A 21,830-nucleotide genomic window follows, 5' to 3' on the forward strand; every position below is an offset into this window, starting at 1 on the left:
CGCATTGACATCTCCCACTAACCTGGCATTGTTTTTACGTTGTACAATCACTCACAGTTGTTGCTCTCTCCATGAATTAGGTTTTGTATAATGAAGCTTTTGGACAGCAGTAGGAGAAAGGAGTCCAACTGTCCAGTTTGTAAGACAAAGATCACAAAAAGGTATGCCGTATTGACTGTAGAGGATTAACCCCCCCCCCTCCTGAATTCCATTCATTATGAGAGTAAATGTGTCAGAGATATGCTTTCAAATGAAAATTGTACTATGCTGTACTTCTCAAAAGATCACAATGTTTTGAATTATTTTGCCATAATGAATCAGACTTTGTTTTCTGGTAACTAGTGACTACGTGTGATTTACAGTTGGGTCAATTGTGTTATTTGACCCTGTTGTCTGTGTGCAGGAGTTTGCAGGAGAGCCCTGGGTTTCAGAAATTAGCAGAGGGATTGCAGAATATGGTCCAGGCCTATGAACATGACACCTGCACAAACTGTGAGCCTCATCGTTTAGCTTCTATCACCGAAACATGTTACTATAAGTCATGTTTGAGATGTGCTAGAATTTTGATAATGATGACTTAGTTTGACTGTAAAAAATGTTTCAGACTTCACTGGAATGTCCCAGATGAGGAGACATATGAGGTAAGAACAGTAGCACCGAAAACAATTATAGAGCTAGTTTCAATAAAGACGTGGTACATTTACTTACAATAAGTATTTTTCTATCTGTTGTCACTCCTGCATATTTTTCAAATGAATTAGTATTTAATTCCACATTTTCTTCCATCTTCCTTTTCATTTCTCTTCAAAACAGTGTCACAGAGACTGTGCAGAAGAAAAACGGCCATGATGTCTCATCTGATGACGTGTGGGCTACTGACCGTGCTGATGGCGAGGATCATGAGTTTCCAATGTCCTGCTCGTCAACTATAGCAGGTGAGAGATTTAATTTGGGTATGGTGTGTTGTCAATTTTCCTGTAACTATTCCTTAATAGCATTATTGATGGACAGCTGTATTAGTAGATTAATAAGAATAAGTCATTCAAAATAATAGGGTATATTTCATTCATTGAAATTACTGAAAGTCTTAGAATGTGTCTTTTTAAAAGCATGCTTTACACATGATTATTTGAGCATATGATTATTATGAGTCTTGTGTTAGTCACCGCCATGCCTCTCTCTTCAGCCAAGGATGGCTTTGCAAAGCTCATGGGTCTTGAAGATTCTTGCCCTGTCATTTCGGACGAGGGGTTTGACAGCGGCCTAGGTGACATACCTCCAGCCACTGAAAAGGATACCGATGACTAAAGCTACCTCCACCACAGAAAAACGGAAGGCAGCATTAGAGGCAGAAATACCTGAGGTTGTTGAAAGAGCTCCTTCACGACCCCAAAAGCTTGGGAAAAAGATAACCACTCATCCTCAAGATCCACCATGCCGTCCTGAAAAGGTCGGAAACCAACCTGTAAGACAATCTGAGGAATAACAAAAGAGAGTCCTTGACCGAAATGATTGACCAGAATCAGAAGAAAAGTCTAGAGAAAGTCTCTGAGTGGCTCATGAATAATTCCTCAACAGAAGTAAACTCTGAGAAGGAGAAAAACACAGAGGGCTCCGATGACTCAGTTTCTTTGGCAGGAAGTTGTTCCGCCTCCTCACCCTTAGAGGATAACCTCAGAAATAAGGACGAGAGTCCAAAGAGAGAAGAGCGTGGCAAATGTCTTGAGGAGCTGGTATTTGGGGCTGTTTACAAACGGGATCGAAGAGGGATCCGCAGTTTTTCACCACAGAATAGAGCGATCACAGAGCCTCCACCACCCTGTCCAGCTGAGGAACTCCCGATCCTGAAGAAGATTGCCAAAAGGAGGATGAGAAATAAACTGATACCTGCTGACTTTGTCAAGAGACCAAGATCTGAGGAGAGTGAAGACAGTGTTATGGATGACCGACCAGAGATGACAGAACCACAAGATGATTCTCCCAATGAACACCCAAAAGATACTGAAGAAAATAAGTTGATTGACCTGACTGGGGAGCTGAATTCTAATAGCTCTGACAAGCAAGGAGAAGAGCTTGATGAGTTGCCAGAAGGTGACAACAAAGAGAATGAAGATGTAGAGGACAGTCCTGTGTTTGATGTGCCACTACGGGAACCTGGGAGGAAGTCAAATAAAAAGATGCACGGTAGGTGGCAGGGTGTTGACGGGGATTTACAAGGGAAAGTAAAGTCGGAGAATAACGAGCAAAAAAAGCCTGCTAAGAAAAAAGGGGAAAACATCAAGGTGGAGAAGAACAAGGCAGCCAAATCCTTAGTCCTTGTGGGTGTCGGAGAGGGTGGAAGTGACCCTAAGATACCTAAGAGCAGACCGTCAGGCCAGACCGAGGTTCAGATTGAGAGTTACCCTAGCAGTGAGGACCCAGGAAGCCCGATCATGAGGAGAACCAGGAGGAGTCGGAGGCTTCAGCTCTTCACAGAGGAAGTACAAGGGAGTAACAAGAAGATCGGCACTGCAACATCCACAAAGGTTGTCGTTCTTGATTCAGACTGCAACAAGATGCAGCAATCAGAGGAGGCGAAAGCCAACACTGACAGGGATAATGTGACTTGTTTGCAGAACCAAAATACAGAAAAGTCTGTAAGGAAAAACGGATGTGTTTTAGATGAAGAAATGGGAGGTATTGAGAACTTGGACTCTAGCGAGAAAAGATCCGGTGAAATGATTGAGGCACAGAAAGTGAACCCAATTGAGGAGTCTATTGTTGAAATCCCACGTACAGGAAGTCCTTGTCATGCTGATATTGCTTGTTCAGTGACTATGGTACCAAGTTCAATTAGTACCCCAGAGGCAAGTGTCTCATGTGCCGTGCCTGAGAGTGTAAACCAAAGTAATCCGGTTATCAAACCATTCGATGACTTGAGATCAAATGTACCACAAGAGACGTCAGCCAGCCAGGCCAAATGCATTGATCTGGAGGAGGATGACAGGAATGACAGTGAGCTGGACACTGAGCAACTGGTGAAGAGCTTCAAAGCCACCAAAAGGAAGTCCTTCCACCTTGGTAGTCCAAATATCAAGAGGAGTACCTTCTGGTCCAACAAGGAAAATACAACTCTTACAAAGACTCAAGAGAACAAACATGTCGGCACAGATATGGAAGCAGGAAATGGGCAGGGATTTTCAAGGACAACGGAGTGTCCCACAGTCTAACAGGAATCTGAGAAAAGGACAATATTTGAAAATTCTTGCTGTAGTGATTTGAGCCCACCTTCAAGTTCCCCCAACAATATTTCACAAGAAAAAGCGCAGAGGAATTGTAAAAGGCTCAGAAAATCCATTCTTACCAGACCACCTCAGGATTTAGTGAAGTCTTCGAACCCTGATACCAATGGGAAGACCCAGAAACAGATTCTGTCCAGGCTTTCTGGCAACAGCTCAAAAAGTGCCCTCAGTCCCAACAAAGTCACAAAAAGCCAAATGGAATCTCCCCACCAAGCTGTGGGTTCTGGTCTGCTCTTTCCAGCTTTTAGCGCCTCTAAGGAAGATCTACCACATCCGACACCTGTAGCTTCAAAGCAACTTAGAGTCCCTAAAGATCAGCAGCCATACAAAGTGGAGGGCAGCATGAGGAAAAGTCCAACAGAACTGGAGAGTAGCCACGGTGTTGGATCAGAGACGGCAGTGGAGCCAAACAAAACGTGGCCAGAGAACATGACTGGAAACATGGCCAATACAGAGTCCTCCTTAACTCCAGATGACCTTCCAATTTTCCAATCAGTAGTTATCCAAGAGGCAGAGAGGACTAAAGGAAGTGGTGTGGTCAGCTTGCACTCTCCCATCAAGTGCACCCTAAAGCGGAGGATGGCTCAGAGACTGGAGTCTTCCTCAGAGTCCGACTGCAGTGGAGAGGAAGAGGAACTGCCTTCCCTTGCGCAAATTTTCAGATCTTCGGCTTGTCCACCAACCGCTGAGGAGGAGGAGGAGGAGGAGGAATCCGTCACATTGCTCAAAGACCATGCCAGGGACCAAGGAAGCTACAGGGAGGCTGGTGATGGTACCTGTGCTGCAGCTGAAGATGGGCAGCGAGAGAGCAGTCCTCTCATGTGCCCCAGTCCCGAATGGGTCACCACCAGTCAGGTATCTGTGGACCTGTTTGGAACACCAGAAGAAGGTGAGTAAATTTGAGGCCTTATTATATTAATCTTATTACCTGTGATTGAACTGCGACTGAAACATGAAATGCGCAAATGCATTTTCAAATGTTTCTGATCTTTCAGCTGAAGGAATGGCAGGTGACACTGGCCTGACACAGGAATCATCACAATTTTCAAGCGAGTGTATTGCCACTCAGGTAAGGGTATTTATTCTTCGCCCTGTTATTTCATATATTACTAGACGGTAGTTATAACTTTGATTTATTATTTAATAAAAGGAAACACTAGTGTGTAAATCTCACACGGGGTAGTGATGTAGTTTTTTTTTAATATATCTAAATCTCAGCTAAGCATAAATGTTTTCTCTGCATTTTTGCCAATATTTTCCAGGTAATTTAATACTCAACACGTGTCACACCCATCTTTGGTACATATGTAGCTATGATTTTCAAATGTAAATATGGCCCTCTATATCACAAGCAGTAGTAGTTTGCGCTGCATTGGCACGCCATGACCAATAGATGGCAGACGTTGCATATATTTATTTTTTCTTCACCAAGCTTGTCAGTGCTTGGAAGACAGACTACATGGACGAGTAAGGAATGTCCCCCTCAGCACCTTTCTAAATTGCATTTCATTAAAGTTTGAGGAAACGCGGCCGAGGAGATGATTCTCGTTTTCTGCCCCATCCATCTTCATGCACTCCTACTTTGTCTGCTGTATTTGATTGGGAGTTTGGTTTATGTGGTTTTAGGCAGCGGAGAGGAGTTTATTCACAGCTGTACAGCCAGTTGAGGATTGGGTCTCACTGACAAGTGTGTGTCTGTGTCTACGAGCGTCCAATGCACGCTTGCCTGTGCGCATGTGTTTGGTGATTTTTACATGCTGACTACCTACAGTATATGTTACTCCGATTTAGAAAATAATATCATACATCCCATCTCTTGGTCTCCATAGAGGATTCACTCACCAGTAGTCATTCTGGGTCTGCATGGTTCTGGCTCAATGCTCAGTCATGGCCAGTGAGTAATGAGCTTAGCCAAAGCCCTGACACATCTAGGGGGCATGGCTGCAAGCCTTTTGGGGCTGGGTGTCTTCCATATCTGCCCTGAACCGTTGAACCCTAGGTCTTCCCCTCAGACAAATGACTACACCCCAACTTACTCTCTCTCTCTCTCTCTCTCTCTCTCTCTCTCTCTCTCTCTCTCTCTCTCTCTCTCTCTCTCTTTCTCTCTCTCTCTCTGTTTCTTTATCTCCATCTCTCTTTGAGTGTGTGTGTCTGTGTGTGTGTGTTCTCCCTCACTTTTTTACCTCTTGGTCTGTCTCTGTCTTCCCCCTCTCCATCCTTCTCTCTCTACCTCTTTTTGAAGAAGTGTTCAGCGCTTCAAGCAAGTTTCCGCTGCCAACTCCAGTAATGCTGCATGGCAGAAAATACATCTTTTAATGTTTGGTTCTGTCACCACCAGTCGAATGACATGCCTAGCGCCATCCTCTCCTAGTTGATGGACGTTTTCTATTGTTTACCCGTATCAGCGTAAAGGCGACCCATGCGTTAGAACTTTCTCACACACACACACACTATATACATACATATATATATATATATATATATACACACACACACACACACACACACACACACACACACACACACACAGAAGTATGTGGACACCCCTTCAAATGAGTGGATTTGGTTATTTCAGCCGCACAAGTTGCTGACAAGTGTATAAAATCAAGCACACCGCCATGCAATCTCCATAGACAAACACTGGCAGTAGAATGGCCCATACTGAAGAGCTCAGTGACTTTCAATGTGGCACCGTCATATGATGCCACCTTTCCAACAAGTCAGTTCGTCAAATTTCTGCCTTGCTAGAGCTGCCCCGGTCAACTGTAAGTGGTGTTATTGTGAAGTGGCAATGTCTAGGAGCAACAACGGCTCAGCCACAAAGTGGTAGGCAATACAAGCTCACAGACGAGTGCGAGCACGTAACAATCGTCTTTCCTCGGTTGCAACACTCACTACAGAGTTCCAAACTGCCTCTGGAAGCAACGTCAGCACAATAACCCTTCGTCGGGAGCTTCATGAAATGGGTTTCCATGGCCGAGCAGCTGCACACAAGCCTAACATCACCATGCACAATGCCAAGCGTCGGCTGGAGTGGTGTAAAGTTCGTCGCCATTGGACTCTGGAGCAGTGGAAACGCGTTCTCTGGAGTGATCAATCACGCTTCACCATCTGGCAGTCCGATGGACAAATCTGGGTTTGGCGGATGCCAGGAGAATGCTACCTGCCCAACTGCATAGTGCCAACTGTAAAGTTTAGTGTCGGAGGAATAATGGTCTGGGGCTATTTTTCATAGTTTTGGCTAGGCCCCTTAGTTCCAACGAAGGGAAGTCTTAATGCTACAGCATACAGTGACATTCTAGACGATTCTGTGCTTCCAACTATGTGGCAAGCCCCTTTCCTGTTTCAGCATGACAATGCCCTCGTGCACAAAGCGAGGACCATACAGAAATGGTTTGTCGAGGTCGGTGTGGAAGAACTTGACTGAGCTGCACAGTGCCTGGACCTCAACCCCATCGAACACCTTTGGGATGAATTGGAATGCCGACCGCGAGCCAGGCCTAATCGCCCAACATCAGTGCCCGACCTCACTAATACTCTTGTGGCTGAATGGAAGCAAGTCCCTACAGCAATGTTCCAACATCTAGTGGAAAGCCTTCCCAGAAGAGTGGAGGCTGTTATAGCAGCACAGGGGGACCAACTCCATATTAATACCCATGATTTAGGAATGAGATGTACGACGAGCAGGTGTCCACATACTTTTTGTCATGTAGTGTACGTACACACATACTGACTAAGCAGGCGCTCCACCAATTTTATCAGACATTTTCTCCCTTTCAATTGCTGTATATATTTTTCCTCATTCTGCTTCGCTCATCTATAGTTATGTATCTCTCTCTCGCTCTCCCTTTCTCACCTTCAGCAAAAGGTTGCGATGCAGGAGGAGCTGCGAAGGCTGGAGAGAATGATGGCGTTGGTGTCTGAAGCGCTCCAGGAGAAGGAGCAGGAGCCCACTGAGGCCAAAGTTAACCCCGGGGCCCCATATCCCCCAGCGCTGCTTCAACCAGACAGGTCCACAGGTACAGAACTGGGCTTTGTTCAGGAAGGTGCAACATAACCGACCGATCAGATAGAAATGTATTGTACAGAAGAGGAAATTGTCTGTCCTGTAGAATAGGAGATGGTTTCAGTTCGGTATACCTTTAAGAAATACGAGCAGGGGACTGGTTGACAGTGTTGTTTGAAAGCTGTCTGCTTTCGAATGGCAGCTGACCTGAATTTGTTGGTTTTGTTTGTTTAGTCTCCGCAGGCCTTGATCTCCAGACGACCCTGCCGTGTGGCCAGGGCACCAGGAAGAGATCTGCCAGCAGGTGAGCAAAGCCAGAGGTTAACAAGGCACCACACATTAACAACAGACTTCATGAAATTATGACCGATTCAACGCTTCACTACACAATCACTTTGATAACCCGGTGCTGTTGGTTAGGTTTTGCTTACTACTTCATAAAATATGTGGGAGTTATTGAAAAATATAAGTGTTATCGCATAGTAGCACAAATTAAGGCTGTGCAATTAGAAAAATCCTAATTTGGGCGTTTTTAATTGAACTCAGTGCAACAGAAAACAGGGTCGTCCCCCACCGAGTTTAGAATGTAGGAAATCGCACTTAGATGAAGTTGACTTTCTATTCACAGCATGAGATGGGAGCACTATTATTGCCAGCTGCTTACTTACTTACTTACCATCACCACAACAGCAAGTTATCTGAATCTGCGACTTATTGAGGCGCGACTGATGGAGGGGGGTGGGTGTCGTTGGCTGTAACCTTCGGGCAGTATATGCTCATTTCAACCAGAGTGGGGACCTATATCAGCTTCAGAGCCATTTTCAGGGCATGAATTTCATCCTCAACTAACCAATAATTTTAAGTGTTTGCCATGTAATTGCTCTTTCCCTCAACCCGTGACTGAGGGGAAAGTCCAAGAAAGTTAGCTTGTGTTAGCGAGTATCTTTGTTTTAGCTAGCTCAGCGTCTGCCTGGTGCAGTTTTTTGGATAGAGGGTGATGCATCTCGGAGGACAGGCGGATAATCTCCCTAATGAAGCCGGAATCTGCTTATGCTGCGGAGAATCAAAAAGTAATTAGCGGCTGCATCTTATTTGTCATTTGGAGCACTTAGAGGGAAACTTGGGTTGCCACAGTAATTTATCTCTCCCGCTTGACTGCATCTCCCTATCTCTCCCTCCTTACTCATCTCCAGGGTTCTAAGTGCTGTCCTCTGGGGGAGGGAGAGAGCAGGGCCGGCTCCAGGCATAAGCCTAATAAGCAGTCGCTTAGGGCCCCCGGCCATTAGGGGGCCCCAGACTCAATAAAAGCAATTTTTTTCTGAACTCAGTCAGGATCTCAACTTACTGTTGAGAGTTAGAATAGAAGAATACACAAGGTGCAACTTCAAAATGTGGTTTTGTATCAGCAGTGTTTCCTCTTATGACAGTAACACAATTAGCCATGTCAGCTAGCAATTTTTAGATTGCTAAGTTAGTCTAGCCAGCTATTTAAACTTGCAGTAATCATGGCCACATCCTGACCAGGCATTTGCCCAGGGGCCCTGACCTCCAGCGGGCTCCCATTGATTTTGTTAGTCACTCTAACTCCGATATCATTAACTTGGCATAAGTCTTGGCAAAATGTGTAGAATTGCAGGACATTAGCTTTAAAACAGCAAACATTTCTCTCCACCCAATGGCAAAATGGGTAGAATTGCAGGAAATTAGCTGTATAAAATGAAAAAATGTTCTCTCTGCCCCATGGCAAAATGAGTAGAATTTCATGAAATTTGTTATAAAATTGCTAACCTTCTCTCCGCCCCTGGCAAAATTTGTAGAATTGCATAAAGCTTGCTTTAAAACTGCAACATTTCCTCTACTCCCCATGGCAAAATGTGTAGAATTGCAGCAAATTTACTTTAGATCATACAAGAGGGGGGCTACTTAAATGGGCCCCTCCAACAAAATCTAATTTCACCTCACCAAAAGGCTAGGGCCGGCCCTGAAAGAGGGATGAGGGGGGAAAGAGGAGAGACTGGGATCATATGAGACAAGTTTTGCTGGCCTCTATTTTACTGTGCATGTCTGGAGACATTGGTGAAATTGTAAGGAATGGGTTGCAATGACGTTTTGGGCGTCTTTTACCTGGGACCTCTATCATCTAGCCACTAGTCATTTAAATACAGGAGTTCTGTCAAGTTGCTGCATTACCTTATCCTGATCAAAATGTCCCTGAGTAAGTTTCTATTGCATATTTTTTGATTCACCAAACCAAGAACAAGAAAAGCAATTGTATCTTGCTTCACTAGGTTATATTCCATTTTTAATCACAAGGGTTAAGCTTTTAGTCATGACTGTCAATCACAATTGTATTAATTAAATGTATATCTGTCAATGTCTCTTCCTTGTGGTTCTTTGCTGTGGCTGCTCTTTCCCAAAAACTTTCCACATAGTCTGATGTTCTCTCTTCTTTTCCCCTAGGGAAAGTGCCCAAAACATTGGGGGAAATGCAGCCTCACCGCCCCCTGGTCTTGGAGACTGTGAGGGCCTTGGGCCCACCCCCACCGCGCCCTGCCGCACCCAACATGAGGGACCTGGAGGGACTGGGGGTAAGTCCACGGATCCAGTGGCTACTACAATGACATTAGACTAATAAGACCAAAAATCTTTTTGGAGAAGGTCCAAGGTCCTTCCCAAATTTTTCTCCAATGCGTTTTGAGAAGGAGGCGAGAAAATACAGAGTCAAAAGCCATAGTAGTATAGAGAATACTCATCTCTGTCTTAATCTAAGAGTGTTTGTGTGTTGCCATGAACTTGCATCAAATCAAAGTTTATTTGTCGCGTACAGTTTTGCAGATTTTATCGCAGGTGCAGCGAAATGCTTATGTTTAGGGATGCACGATATATATTGGTGAATGTATCAAGTTTAACACCGATGTGCAAAACCAATGTCAAAGCTGACGTGCATACCTATATAACGTGTTATGTGTTATTTGACACGCCAAATAGTGTGTTATTTGACACGCCAAATAGTGTGTTATTTGACACGCAAGACCCAAACGGCATTCCATAGAAATCCTGGTTGAGAATGAACAAGTGAACAACGAAACAGTGAAAGAAATTGGTTTTAATTATATTTTACTGGTAATGGGGACATACGTAAATGCCAACAAAATAACTTTTTGGTCAGTGTGTGTGCGCGTGTAACCTTTATTTAACTAGGTAAGTCAGTTAAGAATAAATTCTTATTTACAATGACAGCCTGCCCCGACCAAACCCGGACGACGCTGGGCCAATTGTGCGCCGCCCTATGGGACTCCCAATCACGGCCGGATGTGATACAGCCTGGATTCAAACCAGGGACTGTAGTGATGCCTCTTGCACTGAAATGCAGTGCCTTAGACTGCTGCGTTCGTGTGGGTGTTAACTATTTAACTGTACTAGAATGCTTAAAAGGCTGCTAAAATTTTAAATATGGGGTATCAGTATAGTTTTTTTTGCAAGGATAATATTGGATATTGGTATTGGACAAAAATGTCATATCGGTGCATCACTAGTGGACATTTTGAAGTGGGGCAACAGACTGGGATAGGGAGAGATTGACTATGTCCCATAAACACACCGGCCAGCTGGTCTGCACATGCTCTGATGATGCGATTTGGGATGCTTTCTGGGCTGACAACCTAGTGAGGGTTAACGCACTTGAACTCCTTACTCACGTCGGCCATGGAGATCGGGAGCACATATAGTCCTCGTGAGCGGCGGGAGCCCACGTCGGCGGCTAGGTGTTGTTTTTCCTGGAAGCAGGCGAAGTAGGTGTTTAGCTTGTCCGGGAACGAGGCGACGGTGTCCGTGACATGGCTGGCTTTCCCTTTATAATCCGTGATTGTGTCTGAGCCGGTGAATTGCGACTCTACTTTGTCCCTGTACCGTCGTTGCCGTATGGAGGTCATAGCAAATCTGTTTTGTACACGTCCATAGTAGTATTACATGTTTGTTAGTTCACGGTTTCGATTGATTAGTGTTATTTTGTAGTATATGAATGTATTTGCGTGTCTATATCAGCAGGGCGGCTTGGCAGACAGTCAGGACGGAGCCTAAGGAGCAGCATGAGAGCGAGGCCCAACCAGGTGTCGTCAGTGGTCAGAGTGCACAGCGGGACCAAGGCTCCCTCAGCTGGGCTGGAGGTCCAGGATACTCCGGGGTTCATCCAGCCTGCCAACACACCCCCATCAACACACACTCCACTGCGGGAACCCGCTGGGGTCAAGTTGGTGCTGGTAGCATCAGGACTCAGTGCACCTGAACAGGTAAATGTTTCTGTGACACATCCTAGTATGTCAATTCACACGTTCCAGGTGTTTAATGTGTGAAAATAATTGATGTTATTAGGCTTTAATATAACTTTAATCTACCTTATAAGATACTGGTTGTACTTCTGTGGCACTTGAGTCTCGAGTTTGCTTACTGATGACAGATTTTTCCACTTTCTCTCCAGTCGATGGTGAAAAAGTTTGCCAAGAGGATGGGAGGCAGTGTGTGTTCACAAGTGACGTCCGAGACCACCCATGTCATCATGAACACAGGTTAGTGTGGAGTAACCTTTCCCTACAGAAAATTAAAGAAGTATTTATTTTTGGACTAATTCGGGTAGGTCCAGGCCGCGAATTTCACGGCAGCATGGCCTTTGATTCCCCCTTGTGTGTCCATAATGCCCCCCACCAAAAAGCCATGCCTTGTGGCCGTTGCGCCCTTCGGCTGAATATAATAGTTATAATTCCCTTCCCCTGGCTACCAATCGCCGTGCTCAGAAGCACCTCTCACTCACATGGCTTTCTCAGATCTCAATTCTTATTAGCCAATGCCGGTCACGTGATCAGCTCCTTCTCACAGCTCCGAAGTACAAGTGAAGACCGACACATCGGGAATACAACGGTGTGCGTCCTTCTTATGGAATTCCGAGGCACACTTTGAAGATGATAGAAAAACTGTCCACATTTATCTCTCCTCAGCCAACAAGACGAGAAACGTACAGCAAAATCACTGGCCTATGTCAATCTACTGTTCCCCCATAGAATAGGTTACCTACTCTATTGCTCAGCTTGTCGTTCTGTGCGAGAAATAAATATTTATCTCGAGGCGGCTTGAAATTAAGGGCATCTAGTCGTCCCGGAGACAATAGAAAAAATGTCTTGCACAGTTCAAAACAGATTCTGGGACAGTTGTGGGACGGTAGATCCCAAATTCATGCAACCACTGTAAATCCAAAATAAACATAAAAAAGCAATGAGGCTGATGCAACCGATCAGAACGTTTAGCTTAAAAATGTTGATAATCTTATTTCTTCACATTATAACCGCAGAAATACGCTCACGGCAGTAATAATTACCTCAACATTTCAATGGTCGGTTTTTTGGCTAGACTACTTTGAAACAAGATAAGATAGACGTGCCTTTATAAAATGACAAACAATTAAGTTTATGGTTAAAGTGTTTCAAAATGCTGATCGCCTCAACTCTGATTCCAATGGGCGGTGCGCAACAGGCACTGCCATTTCTCTCCTATGTGAATGAACCGTGCCTTAAGTATGCCGACAGAATCAAGCCTTTTTAGACGTTAACGTTTGTCCTTCATTATATTTATCAAACATGACTGGCGTTTAGCCTATATTTATGTAATCAAACGTCTAATTAAAGTTGGCTACATTTTCAGGCATCTCCATTTCAGCATGGGTGTAGACATGAGAAGCTGTAAGCTAATTCGCATATCACCTACACTTTGACGTGTGTGCTAATTATTTATGTACATTTGATGCAAAATACATTTTGAATATTATTCTAAAAGCACTTTTGAAAGAGGGAGATCCGAGCTTTCGGAGTGTGTATAATAGCATGGTTTTGTGGCATTTAGCGCTCAGTGCCTTGGTGGAGGCCACGGCTGAATGGAACACGGGTCAGTTGTAACAGGTAGGCCTACATTATGTTCCACTGTATTTATGCATCCTTGTCTGAGTGCCAGTGGACAGTTTCCTTAACAATACTTCTTGATTATATTGTTTGGGAAGTGTACAACACAGGGAGGACAAAGGATTTATTGTATAAACTCCACAATACACATTAGGCCTACAAGCTTTTTATTTTACCTTTATTTAACTAGGCAAGTCAGTTAAGAACAAATTCTTATTTTCAATGACGGCCTAGGAACAGTGGGTTAACTGCCTTGTTCAGAACGATAGGTTTTTACATTGTCAGCTCAGGTATTTGATCTTGCAACCTTTCGGTTACTAGTCCAACGCTCTAACCACTAGGCCACCATCAGTATCTGTAAATGTCAAGTTTTAGCCAGTAGGTACTAGCTACAGTGCCTTCAGAAAGTATTCACACCCCTTGACTTTTTCAACATTTTGTTGTGTTACAGCCTGAATTTACAATTGATTTAAATGTAGAATGTGTGTGACTGGCCTACACACAATACCCCATAATGTCGAAGTGGAATTACAGTACCAGTCAAAAGTTTGGACACACTTACTCATTCAAGGGCTTTTCTTTATTTTGGACTATTTTCTACATTGTAGAATAATAGTGAAGACATCAAAACTATGAAATAACACACATGGAATCATGTAGTAGCCAAAAGTGTTAAACATTACAATATATATTTTTGATTCTACAAAGTAGCCACCACCCTTTGCCTTGACAGCTTTGCACATGCTTAGCATTCTGTCAACCAGCTTCACCTGGAATGCTTTTCCAACAGTCTTGAAGGAGTTTCCACATATGCTAAGCAGTTGTTGACTGCTTTTCTTTCACTCTGCGGTCCAACTCATCCCAGCCATCTCAATTGGGTAGAGGTTGGGTGATTCTGGAGGACAACCTTACTCACACTTACTATTTCATAGTTTTGATTCACTATTATGCTACAATGTAGAAAATTAGTAAAAATGAAGAAAAACCCTTGAATGAGGTATGCCCAAACTCTTGACTGGTACGGTATGTTTTTATAAATTAATTGTCTTGAGTAAATAAGTATTCAACCCCTTTGCTATGGCAAGCCTAAATAAGATCAGTAGTAAAAATGTGCTGACAAGTTGCATGGACTCACTCTCTGTGCAATAATAGTGTTTAACAGGATTTTTAAATGATTACCTCATCTCTGTGCCCCACACATACAATTATCTGTAAGGTCCCTCAGTCGAGCAGTGAATTTAAAACACAGATTCAACCACAAAGACCAGGGAGGTTTTCCCATGCCTTGCAAAGGGCACCTATTGTTAGATGGGTAAAAACAAACGGCATTGAATATTCCTTTGAGCATGGTGAAGTTATTAATTACACTTTGGATGATGTATCAATACACCCAGTCACCACAAAGATACAGGCGTCCTTCCTAACTCAGTTGCCGGAGAGGAAGGAAACTGCTCAGGGATTTCACCATGAGGCCAATGGTGACTTTAAACAGTTTAACGGCTGTGATAGAAAACTGAGGATGGATCAACTACATTGTAGCTATTCCACAATACTAACCTAAATGACATAGTGAAAAGGAAGTTTGTACAGAATAAAAATATTCCAAAACATGCATCCGGTTTGCAATAAGGCACAAGTAATACTGCAAAAAATGTGGCAATGAAATTGACTTTATGTCCTGCGTACAAAGCGTTATATTTAAAACCGTTAGTTTTAATGGATTTTATAGGAGAAACTGAGGGTGGATCAACAACGTTGTAATTACTTCACAATACTAACCTAATTGACAGAGTGCTAAGAAGGAAGCCTGTATAGGAAAAACAAATATTCCAAAACATGCATCCTGTTTGCAGTAAGGCACTAAAGAAAATATTGCAAAAAATGTGGCAAAGCAATTCTGTTTTTGTCCCGAATACAAAGTGTTATATTTGCGGAAAATACAACATATTACTGAGTACCACTCTCCATATTTTCAAACGTAGTGGTGGCTGCATCATGTTATAGTTATGCTTGTAATTTGTTAATGACTGGGGAGTTTTTCAGGATAAAAAATAATCAAACTGGAGCTAAGCATAGGAAAAATCCTAGAGGAAAACCTGGTTCTGTCTGCTTTCCACCAGACACTGGGAGATGAATTCATCTTTCAGCAGGACAATAACCTAAAACACAAGGCCAAATCTACACTGGTGTTGCTTACCAAGAAGACATTGAATGTTCCTGAGTGGCTGAGTTAGTTTTGACTTATATCTACTTGAAAAACTATGGCAAGACCTGAAAATGGTTGTCTAGCAATGATCAACAACCAACTTGACAGAGCTTGAAGAATTTTGAAAATAATAAATGGGCAATTCCAGGTATGCAAAGCATTTAGAGACTTACCCAGAAAGACTCTCAGCTGTAATCGCTGCCAAAAGGTGGCTCAAACTTTAATGACTCATGGGTGTGAATACTTATGTAAATTCGATGTTTCTCTTTCGTTTTCAATACATTTTCAACAATTTCTAAAAGGTTTTCACTTTGTCATTATGGGGTATTGTGTGTAGATGGGTGATAAAAAAACAAACATATATTTGATCCATTTTGAATTTTAGCTGTGACACTGCAGAATAAGTCAAGGGGTATGAGTACATTCTGAAGGCACTTAATTAAATCAAATCAAATGTAATTATATAGCCCTTCGTACATCAGCTGAAATCTCAAAGTGCTGTACAGAAACCCAGCCTAAAACCCCAAACGGCAAGCAATGCATGTGAAAGAAGCACGGTGGCTAGGAAAAACTCCCTAGGAAAAACTCCCTAGAAAGGCCAAAAACCTAGGAAGAAACCTAGAGAGGAACCAGGCTATGAGGGGTGGCCAGTCCTCTTCTGGCTGTGCCGGGTGGATATTATAACAGAACATGGTCAAGATGTTAAAATGTTCATAAATGACCAGCATGGTCAAATAATAATAATCATAGTAGTTGTCGAGGGTGTAACAAGCACGTCCGGTGAACGGGTCAGGGTTCCGTAGCCGCAGGCAGAACAGTTGAAACTGGAGCAGCAGCATGGCCAGGTGGACTGGGGACAGCAAGGAGTCATCATGCCAGGTAGTCCTGAGGCATGGTCCTAGGGCTCAGGTCCTCCGAGAGAAAGAAAGAGAGAATTAGAGAGAGCATATTTAAATTCACACAGGACACCGGATAAGACAAGAGAATACTCCAGATGTAACAGACTGACCCTAGCCCCCCGACACATAAACTACTGCAGCATAAATACTGGAGGCTGAGACAGGAGGGATCAGAAGACACTGTGGCCCCATCTGATGATACCCCCGGACAGGGCCAAACAGGCAGGATATAACCCCACCCACTTTGCCAAAGCACAGCCCCCACACCACTAGAGGGATGTCTACAACCACCAACTTACCGTGCGAAGACAAGGCCGAGTATAGCCCACAAAGATCTCCGCCATGGCACAACCCAAGGGGGGGGCGCCAACCCAGACAGGAAGACCACGTCAGTGACTCAACCCACTCAAGTGACGCACCCCTCCCATGGACGGCATGGGATTACTTCACCATGCTCAAAGGGATATTCAATGTTTGCTTTTTCTATTTTTACCCATCTACCAATAGGTGCCCTTCTTTGCAAGGCATTGGAAAACCTCCCTGGTCTTTGTGGATGAAATTCACTGCTCGACTGAGGGACCTTACACTTTTCTGTATGTGTGGAGTACAGAGACGAGGCAGTCATTCAAAAATCATGTTAAACACTCTCATTGCAGTCCATGCAACTCAATATGAGCAAATATTTACTCCTGAACTTATTTATGCCATAACAAAGGGGTTGAATACTTATTAACTCAATACATTTCAGCTTTTTATTTGTTTATTAATTTGTAAACATTTTGAAAAACATCATTCCACTTTGATATTGTGGTGTATTGTGTTTAGGCCAGTGACAACAACAAAAAAATCGCAATTTAAGCCATTTTAAATTCAGGCGGTAACACAACAAAATGTGGAAAATGTCAAGGGGTGTGAATACTTTTAAGTATTGTGATAATATTGTATCAGTTCTCTGGCAATTCCCATCCCTAACACAAACACACAGCCCTCTACACACACACACACAGTCTTCAAGCCTTAATTGCGCTCTCTGATGGATTCTTTGGATTTCAAAGCCGCCTCCTCCAAAGCACAACATTAGCTGAAGAGCGCGTTAAGGAAGCCACGTTAATGGCAGCCGTTACCCCGGCAACTGCCAAATGAAAGTGTGCAGGTTCTTGATCTTTCGGGGGAAGTGAAAGGTTGAGTAGGAGGAGGAAAGTTTGAGTCTGTGTGCGAGAAAGAGTTCTCACCATGGTCATTAGACTAAAACTGACATTTAGAATTCCACACCTAGGTAGTATTCATTAGGCACCAAATAAAAAAAAAACGACTGAAACATGGAGGGACTGCCTCTACTTAAGAAACAATTGTTTTTGATTTCCGTTGCAAAATGTTTTGCTACAATGTGCACTAATGGATACAACCCTGCCTTTGACATGTTGCACTCAATGTGGTGACTTCTTAACAGTGTATTCGGAAAGTATTCAGACCCTTTCACATTTTCCACATTTTGTTATGTTACAGCCTTATTCTAAAATGGATTAAAAAAATAAATAAATGATCATCAATCTACACACAATACCCCATAATGACAAAGTGAAAACAGGTTTTTAGAAAATGTTGCAAATGTATAATTTTTTAGATATATATATATTTTTTAAATGAAACCTTATTTACATAAGTATTCTGACCCTTTGCTATGAGACTCAAAATTTAGCTCCGGTGCATCCTGTTTCCATTGATCATCCTTGATGTTTCTACAACTTGGTTGGAGTCCACCTGTAGTAAATTCAATTGATTGGTTATGATTTGGAAAGGCACACACCTGTCTATATAAGGTCCCACAGTTGATAGTGCATGTCGGAGCAAAAACCAAGCCATGAGGTCGAAGGAATTGTCCGTAGAGCTCCGAGACAGGATTGTGTCAAGGCACAGATCTGGGGAAGCGTACCAAAACATTTCTGCAGCATTGAAAGTCCCCAAGAACAGTGGCCTCCATTATTCTTAAATGGAATAAGTTTAGAACCACTAAGACTCTTTCTAGAGCTGGCCGCCCAGCCAAACTGGGCAATCGGGGGAGAAGGGCATTGGTCAGGGAGGTGACCAATAACCCGATGGTCACTCTGACAGAGCTCCAGAGTTCCTCTGTGGAAATAGGAGAACCTTCCAGAAGGACAATCATCTCTGTAGCCCTCCACCAGTCTTTATGGTAGTGGCCAGACGGAAGACACTCCTCAGTAAAAGGCACATGACAGCCCGCTTGAAGTTTGCCAAAAGGCACCTAAAGGACTCTGACCATGACAAACAAGGTTCTCTGGTCTGATGAAACCAAGATTGAGATCTTTGGCCTGAATGCCAAGCGTCACGTCTGGAGGAAACCTGGCACCAGCCCTACGGTGAAGCATGGTGGCGGCAGCATCATTCTGTGGGGATGTTTTTCAGGGGCAGGGACTGGGAGACTAGTCAGGATCGAGGGGAAAGATGAACGGAGAAAAGTGCAGCGCGATCCTTGATGGAAACCTTCTCCAACCTCCAACTGGGGAGAAGGTTCACCTTTACATTAGGACAACAACCCTAAGCCCACAGCCAAGACAACGCAGGAGTGGCTTCGGGACAAGTCTCTGAATGTCCTTGCGTGGCCCAGCCAGAGGCCGGACTTGAACCCGATCAAACAGGGCTTGAGAGGATCTGCAAAGAAGAATGGGAGAAACTCCCCAAATACAAGTGTGCCAAGCTTCGAGCATCATACCCAAGAAGACTCTAGGCTGTAATCGCTGCCAAAGGTGCTAAAACAAAGTACTGAGTAAATGGTCTGAATACTTATGTAAATGTGATATTTTGCTTTGTCATTATGGGGCATTATGTGTAGATTGATGAGGAGAAAAACTATTTCATCCATTTTAGAACAAGGCTGTAACGTAACAAAATGTGGAAAAAAGTGAAGGTCTCTGAATACTTCCCGAATGCACTGCAGATGGTTGTGGATTGAGACAGACTTAACCGATGACAAGACTGTTACTGATAGGAAAGTGTGTGTGTGTGTGCGTGTGCGCGGCCAACCACCAGACAGGAAGCTCCAGGCACCATCTCTAAGATCACAGCAGGGCTCTCGCCTACGCGCTCATTGCCGTGGGTCAGCTGTCTACTCTGCACTGTCAACCACCGCATGCTTGATATCTAGTGTAACTTCATATTCATAAAGGTGTAGCTTTATTACGCAGATTGACGAAGTATGTCAGGAAGTCCGGTGATGTCTCTCTAACCTGGTTGTGGATGACATGCGGTGAAGCATTCATTTCCCACAGAATGCTGACTCGTACTCCACTGTGACTGTAAAATACGACTATGGATTTCCGGTTTGATGCTCTGCGCTGCCATTTACTGCTGGTTTTCCAAGTTCAGTTCATGATCTTACTGTCATTTTGAAAATCTTGTCATCAAATCACAAAACCCCAACATGGCAACAAAGTATTTGTGAACAGTGATTTCTTTGGGTGAGGTTAACGAAGTGTTTTGAGGCCATTTTTATGAAACTCTATGGATGACATTCATTGACGTTGTGATTTGTGTGTACTATGTGTATGTTTTCTCACGTCTACCCTACCTTTTGTTTGTCTGTCCGTCACAGATGGTGGTCTGGTGTGTGAGCGCACGCTCAAGTACTTCCTGGGCATCGCAGGCAGGAAGTGGGTGGTGAGCTTCCAGTGTGAGTTCAGAGTTCCGTCACTGTAATTTGTCACCTCACCACAGAAAGATTTAGGGAAACCAGTGTTAATGTGAAACCACAGGGAATGGAAGGTTTCTTACGTAACACAGAGCAAGGAAAATGGGGATTGTTTGTGTTGCCGAATATAAGCATTATTTTTGTTCCTATACTCCACAGGGATTTCCGAGTGCTTCAAACAAGGGACAGTCTTAAATGAGGTACACTCTCTGCTTGCATGTCATATTCCAAGAGTAGATTCTAGTATATTCCATATGTTTCCCATTGAGTTAATCTCTGTTTGTGAAGCATGGATTTTAATTTGTATTTTTCTTGGTAATGTCCTGGTAATTTATTTTTCCAAAGTCTTGGTCGTAAAAAAAAAACCATATTTTTTTTAATTTCAATGACAAATGATACTACCGACTTCCCTATTAAGAATATTTTAACCCTTCGTCACCCCCGCAGACGTCATTTGAGGTGCGAGGAGACGTTGTGAACGGACATGATCACCAAGGGCCCATGAGAGCACGGACCACAGGGGACACAAGTGTAAGTTTTACACCTGTACTGTTACACCTTCACTATTACACCCCACAATACATACTACACCCCATATCACACCTGCACTATTCCATCCCAGATGTACACCTAGGTATTCTATTACAACTCATTACCCCATATTGCATTTAAACTAATACACCCCCATATTACAAGATGTGTGCAGTCTTTTACTTTTTAAAAACGTTTTGCTGAACAGATCCTTTGATCTCCTGCTTCAAACCACTAGATATGTCATCTTGGAGTACACGCCTAGTCCTGCTTTAAAAAGTCCAACCCATTTTCTCATGGTGCTTTCGTCTCCTTTTGGATTGGGGCCAGACCTGAAAGCAGCATCAGAGGAATCTTTGCAACTCAAGAGGAAAATTTGAAATGGCTTGATGTCATGTTGGTATTATTGGCTGCTTTGAGGAGGCCCCTAATTGAATTAACCAGTAATTTCAGGCCTATTTGAAGGACCCGATTACAGTCTCCCCACCTTGATGGCTTCAGACAGACTGCCGTGTTCATATTCGCTCTCTGTCGCCAGACGAACAAGACAGACAGTCAAACCGATAAATTGGTATTCTAGGCGTTTGTCACCAGAATGCTGATTGCAAGATGTGAGTGGCATGGTGGGTGGTAGGGAGGTGGTTGAAAGGGAGGGGGGGGTGTGTGTGTGTGTGTGTGTGTGTGTGTGTGTGTGTGTGTGTGTTATCATGTCCTTGTTTTAATTCCACCTGAAGGGCATTAGGTGTCTGAGAAATATGTAAGCGAGACGTTTGTTCATCAGACCGCCACCGCGGGCTAACGATCATTATGGATGGAGACCGAAGTGTTGAGATTGAGCGTTTCTCAGTCAAATAGGTTGGAGCTTTATCTTCTAAAACGGTACCATCCAACCGAATCGTGGATATTAGCCTAGGCTTTGATGTGAAATCAGTGTTGTCGCTTTATATGGCTTGACTGGCTATAAATAACTTTTATTGTTTGGACAAATGTTAACTATTGATAATGAAGTACTTCATGAGATACCCATTTAGAACATATTTTTTTCCATGTATAGGCCTAAATTAACAGTAAACAGTAGCGATGTGCCTGACTGGCGGTGCACTTCACCAAAAGCATGGATGTTACCATGGAGAATTCTGTACAGCTTGAGCCTTTTCTTGGCCCCATGTTCTGTTTGACACCATACTGGATTCAAAAGCAGTTAGTGCTTTTGGTTTAATACAGTGTTTTCCCTACCATTGTATAGGCAGGGTGGA

General features: G+C 43.5%; 2 protein-coding genes across 3 annotated transcripts; both read left to right on the plus strand.

Moving 5' to 3' along the window:
- The first annotated feature begins 1,483 nt into the window (after positions 1–1,483).
- Positions 1,484–3,220, plus strand: LOC115161001 (breast cancer type 1 susceptibility protein homolog). Its single transcript, XM_029711636.1, has one exon. The coding sequence runs from the start codon at positions 1,509–1,511 to the stop codon at positions 3,207–3,209; it is 1,701 nt and encodes a 566-aa protein (XP_029567496.1). The 5' UTR covers positions 1,484–1,508; the 3' UTR covers positions 3,210–3,220.
- Positions 3,221–3,454: 234 nt separating this feature from the next.
- On the plus strand, positions 3,455–11,884 carry LOC115161009 (uncharacterized). 2 transcript variants are annotated; one of them, XM_029711649.1, is made up of 7 exons: positions 3,455–4,170; positions 4,277–4,350; positions 7,144–7,300; positions 7,522–7,591; positions 9,748–9,875; positions 11,332–11,576; positions 11,765–11,884. In XM_029711649.1, the coding sequence occupies exons 1-7, from the start codon at positions 3,477–3,479 to the stop codon at positions 11,855–11,857; spliced, it is 1,461 nt and encodes a 486-aa protein (XP_029567509.1). In that variant the 5' UTR covers positions 3,455–3,476; the 3' UTR covers positions 11,858–11,884. The 2 variants fall into 2 exon arrangements, with proteins under 2 accessions (XP_029567509.1, XP_029567518.1); XM_029711658.1 differs by having other exon boundaries at positions 11,335–11,576.
- Positions 11,885–21,830: the final 9,946 nt, after the last annotated feature.

The sequence above is a fragment of the Salmo trutta genome, chromosome 2 (assembly GCF_901001165.1).
Source record: "Salmo trutta chromosome 2, fSalTru1.1, whole genome shotgun sequence".
NCBI lineage: Eukaryota > Metazoa > Chordata > Actinopteri > Salmoniformes > Salmonidae > Salmo > Salmo trutta.

Bases quoted from the DNA above. Each gene is read 5' to 3' on its own strand.
- LOC115161001 (XM_029711636.1), top strand. From the start codon at position 1,509: ATGATTGACCAGAATCAGAAGAAAAGTCTAGAGAAAGTCTCTGAGTGG.
- LOC115161009 (XM_029711649.1), top strand. From the start codon at position 3,477: ATGGAATCTCCCCACCAAGCTGTGGGTTCTGGTCTGCTCTTTCCAGCT. The intron at 9,876-11,331 runs GTAAGTCCACGG...TGTCTATATCAG, and splicing joins GGGACCTGGAGGGACTGGGG to CAGGGCGGCTTGGCAGACAG. The intron at 11,577-11,764 runs GTAAATGTTTCT...CTTTCTCTCCAG, and splicing joins GACTCAGTGCACCTGAACAG to TCGATGGTGAAAAAGTTTGC.